Source organism: Papilio machaon, chromosome 2 (assembly GCF_912999745.1).
Source record: "Papilio machaon chromosome 2, ilPapMach1.1, whole genome shotgun sequence".
NCBI lineage: Eukaryota > Metazoa > Arthropoda > Insecta > Lepidoptera > Papilionidae > Papilio > Papilio machaon.
This window is the reverse complement of record NC_059987.1, coordinates 9246794-9251802: the sequence shown is the minus strand read 5'-3', so window position 1 is coordinate 9251802 and position 5009 is coordinate 9246794. Positions and strand designations below refer to the sequence as shown.

The 5009-nt window shown below is 43.0% G+C and overlaps 1 protein-coding gene across 1 annotated transcript; it reads left to right on the top strand.

Annotated features, from left to right (window-relative positions):
- Positions 1-247: 247 nt before the first annotated feature.
- LOC106716944 (glycine-rich cell wall structural protein 1) lies at positions 248-3396 on the top strand. Its single transcript, XM_014510629.2, has 2 exons — positions 248-389; positions 1060-3396. Exons 1-2 carry the CDS (start codon positions 329-331, stop codon positions 3183-3185), a joined length of 2187 nt encoding a protein of 728 aa, XP_014366115.2. The 5' UTR covers positions 248-328; the 3' UTR covers positions 3186-3396.
- The last annotated feature ends 1613 nt before the right edge of the window (positions 3397-5009 follow it).

Here is a 5009-nt window from a genome sequence, read left to right as displayed (position 1 = left end):
TTGTAATATTCAAATTTAAATACATTTATAATTTAGTCGAAATATAACTGTAGAGAATATGAATACACAATTTAAAGCCTTCTGTAGAAACGTTTTTAGCTTTAATGTTATTTAATTTTTTACTGAATCTCTTTTGATACATATTAATAGTATATAATATTTTAAGGTGAGAGCGGAGCCGGAGCGCAAGTATAGTTTCAAAGGCGATTGTTTCCGAGTAGTCGTGATTTGTGTTCCCGCAAACGTCCGCGCTTACGTCGGCGATCCGTTAAGATGTATAAAAGGTTTATCCGTGTTAAGTCATCTTCAGTTAAGTGAGCGAACAGCCATGAGACGGGCTCTGTGCTATTTTGGATTAGTCTCCCTGCTCGCCTTTGGCGATGCTTCAGGTAAATAGTTCATTTTAACTAACGCTAGAGATTAGACTATCGATTAGAAATCTTTCAATATTATAATGTTAAATTATCCAGAAATAATACTCGTGATACTTTGGTACAGGACTTGAAAATAGACAATCCCTTTCTCTTCTTACAAGTCACAACAAGTACAATACCCCGAAAAACCCGTGTTTTTCTCTGACCATTAGCTTTATAAATGTTATCTTCATTTTAATGTAATCAGTGAGGTCTTCATAAAAAATGTAGTTATTTTTAATTATATCGGGTTCTTGTTATTGCGTACTACTGCATTTATGAGCGCAGTTAATATCGTCTAGAGGTTAAAAACATTATTCATTCTACACTAATGATTTTGAAATCATTAGCGGAGACGTTTTTGTTCATCAATTCTATACAATTCAAAGACACTTCCTATTTGTACTCCTCAATTTTGAACAAAAAAAAACAAATTTTATTAGACGAAATGTACATGACATGTCAAATGGTCATGTATTTTTGCTAACCTATTTCAATGTTAATTTTATTCAACAAAGCTTATGACTAATAAATAGAGTACATACGTATAATACAATAAAGTATGTACGTAAAGAGCTGAATGCGAATTAAATTGCTTTCCGTAACATATACACATATTTAAACCTGCTTGTTCTTTGGTTCACAGAGAGGCTACGGCGTAGCGGTGGCTATGGCGGTGGCGGCGGTGGCGGCGGCGGCGGTGGATTTGGCTTCGGAGGCGGTGGAGGCGGAGGTTTCGGTTACGGCGGAGGGGGAGGAGGCGGAGGTGGTGGCGGAGGCGGATTCGGGGGCGGCCTAGGAGGTGGACTCGGCGGCGGCCTAGGAGGCGGCCTCGGCGGAGCAATAGGTGGTGGCCTCGATGGCATTCGCAAAGGAGTTCACGATATCATCGGCAAAGTTCACTCCGGATTATCGCATGTAGCCGGTGGCGTTGGAGGAGGCGTTGGAGGCGGTATTGGAGCTGGCGGTGGCCTGGGAGGCGGAGCCGGTGGTGGACTAGGAGGTGGTGCTGGCCATGGCGCTGGTCTTGGAGGCGGTGCTGGTGGTGGACTTGGCGGCGGTGCTGGAGGAGGCACCGGATTTGGAGGAAAAGATGAGAAAGTTATATACACGAAGTCCGATGATGGAAAATCTGGAGGATTTGCTTTTACTGGCACTCTTGATGGCGGAAAAGGTGGCTACGGTGGCGGTGGAGGATACAGCGGCAGCAGTGGTGGCAGTGGCGGCTATGGCGGTGGTGCTGGATTCGGAGGAGGAGCTGGCGGAGGCACCAGTGGAGGTTCCGGTAGTAGCGGAGGAAGTGGATCCGGGAACTTAGCAGGAGGACATGGAGGTGCATTAGGCGGAAATGGAGGGGGTTCTGGCTTTGGAGGAGGAAGTGGAGGCAGTGGAGGCTTCGGAAGTGGAAATGGAAATGGCGGTGGTTTTGGGGCTAGCACAGGAGGTTCTGGCGGCCTAGGAGGAGGATACGGTGGTGGAGCTGGCGCAGGCGGTGGTCTTGGAGGGGGAAGCGGTGGCCACACTGGTAGCGGCGTGAGTGGTAATAGTGGATTTGGATCAGGTGGTGCAGGAAGCAAAGGAAACTACGGAGGAAGTGGTAATGGAGGCTTCGGGGGCGGTCTCGGTGGAGGCAGTGGCCTCGGAGGTGGTGCTGGACTTGGCGGAGGGGCTGGGCTTGGAGGTGGAAGCGGATTAGGAGGCGGCGCCGGTTCTGGAAACGGCGGTGCAAGTGGATTTGGAGGTACCGGAGGAAAAGGTGGATACGGAGGAAGCGGAAGTAGTAGTCTTGGAGGTGGATTTGGAGGCGGTGCTGGGCTCGGAGGTGGAAGTGGATTAGGAGGTGGTTCCGGTTCAGGAAACGGCGGATCAAGTGGATTTGGAGGTTCCGGAGGAAAAGGTGGATACGGAGGAAGCGGAAGTGGTAGTCTTGGAGCTGGACTTGGAGGCGGTGCTGGGTTTGGAGGCAGCGCTGGCCTCGGAGGTGGAAGTGGATTAGGAGGCGGTTCCGGTTCCGGAAACGGTGGATCAAGTGGATTTGGAGGTTCCGCAGGAAAAGGTGGATACGGAGGAAGCGGAAGTGGTAGTCTTGGAGGTGGATTTGGCGGCGGTGCTGGTCTTGGTGGAGGCAGCGGACACGGAGGCGGAGGTGGATTCGGTGGCAGCTCTGTTACCGGTTCAAACTCTGGAAGCTCCGGTGGTTTCGGAGGCTCGGGTGGCAAAGGTGGCTACGGAGGAAATAGTGGCCTCGGTGGAGGATTCGGAGGTGGTGCTGGTTTGGGCGGACATGGAAATGGTTTTGGAGGTTCGGGATCTGGATCAAGTTCTGGAGGAGCCGGTGGCTTCGGAAGCTCAGGAGGAAATGGAAATGGTGTCGGTAATGGGTTTGGAGGTGGTGCCGGCACCGGTGGAGGCGGAGGACATGGGGGCGGCCTTGGAGGTGGTGGCGGCCTAGGTTCCGGACTCGGAGGTAGTCTCGGTGGAGGTCACGCTGGAGGCCTAGGAGGAGGACTTGGCGGAGGTTTAGGGGGAGGACTTGGAGGAGCCCTAAGCGGGGGACTGGGCGGCGGTTTGGGCGGAGGACTCGGTGGTGGTCATGGTCTTGGGGGAAATGCATTGAGTTCAGGCAGTGCCAGCGCTGGTGGATATGGCACCAAGGGCGGCTGTGGCTCAGGTACTTGCGGCGGTGGGTACGGAGCCCACAGTCACAGTGGGGCCTTCGCTTCCGCCAGTGCTCATGCATCGGCATCGGCCAGTGCCAGCAGTTACGGATAAATCTTATGCTAAATATCTATACAACGTAGTTCCAAAGTATATGATTATTACGTGTTGAATTGGCAAGTCTAGTAGTTATGATGTATTCATGTAATCAACAATTTAGGTATACTTAGGTACTCTGGCGTTTTGTCATTTTACTTGATAATTACTCTGTGATGATAGTTATTAAATGTATAATTCTAGCTTTGAATAAATATTTTTTTAATTACGTGGTATTTTTTCTCTTTTATTTCCCAAAATAGTATGATTCGGAAAAACATTCCATATTTTAAATTGTAATGTTCAAATTGTAATGTTCATTGTTCATATTGTAATGTTCAAAATAATGTTTTGCTAATGCAAAACATTATTTTGAACATATTTTATTTCATATTTTCATTAGAATATTTTATTTCATTAGAAATATAACTAAAGTAATTTGAACTGTGCTATAATTTAAATCCAAAATTGAAATGAAAACTGAAAGTAAGGTTCACAATGCTTTTATATTCCTAATCGCTTAATACGTAATTCAGATGTAACAAAATACTCGTACACTATTATCAGTAAAGATAATCCGGACTATGAAAGTTTTGTTTGTATCTGAGATGTTAAGTTAATCACAATCTTACTAAATATTATGTGGTAATGTTGTCAAAAGAGGTTAAAAGCAGCAATTGTCTTTTGTACTCATATTCTTAAAATCGTCCACACAATAAGATAATGTATGATGAAGGAATGTTACTTATAGTATGATGGTGCGAAATTCAAAAGACGAAATGGTTGACATATAATTTAGTGACCGCAATTTTCAGAAATGCTAGTTTTTGAAAAATTATAGTTTATCGAATGACCTAAAAAAATTAGTAAGAATATAAACAACAGTTAGGAATTTGTTTCATTTAAAATATTGTGAGATATACTAACATATATTTACAGTGCTATTATGCAAAAATCAAATTACACACTTGAAATATTTCTTACTAATATTACAAAAGCGAATATTTCGATGGATGGATGGATGGATGGATGAATGTTTTTGATTTGGTATATTCAAAACAACTAAACGGATACCGTTTAAATTTGGCATAGATGTAGAAGCAAGTCTGGAAGAACAGATAGGCTACTTATTGTGATTTTTTAATTCCGCGCAGACGTAGTCGCGGGCGACAGCTATTTTATAAATAAAAAATAATAACTCCTGAAGCAACATACAGTTCAAATAAGAAAAAAAACTGTAAATATAATCTATAATAACATTTCTTTAAGATCAAAGAAAGCGATTTTTAAATGTTAAGTGACCGCAGATACCTATTATTAACCATTAGTAATAAAAATAACTTACACATGTGTCTTCCTTATGAATGAAGCTGTCTTTAGACAAAAGAAGAAAATAATAAATCGGCTGCAATATGATAAATAAATGCAATAACCTTAAATAACATGAACTCAAAGAACTTTTAAAACTAATACCTATTGATTTAAGTACAAATTTGACTAAGGTATATAATTTGATAGAGGTAGAATCCACAGCTTTAGCTGCTGCAATAACTGCCGGGTCGACCGGTATACTGCGACCTCACAGAAGACATGCGTTAATGTACTTAGTACGTTATAAAAGTAACAAGAAAATAATAAAGTTATTTTACTAATAAAAAACAAGCGCCTTTAACACTGGATATACAAATGTTGGTAAATTACACCAAAACAAAGAGTTTGTAAAAACCGATCGATTAATAAAAATAAAATATCGTATATTCCTACAATAAAAGATAATATACTTATATTTTAGTATATAAACGCATCGGTTTGCAGTTGATAACAATTGCAACGAGAGTAGCC

What these genes read in the sequence shown, in the direction of transcription:
- LOC106716944 (XM_014510629.2), top strand. Translation starts at nt 329, where the DNA reads ATGAGACGGGCTCTGTGCTATTTTGGATTAGTCTCCCTGCTCGCCTTT. An exon ending in CGCCTTTGGCGATGCTTCAG is followed by an intron (nt 390 to 1,059) that starts GTAAATAGTTCA and finishes TTTGGTTCACAG; the next exon opens with AGAGGCTACGGCGTAGCGGT.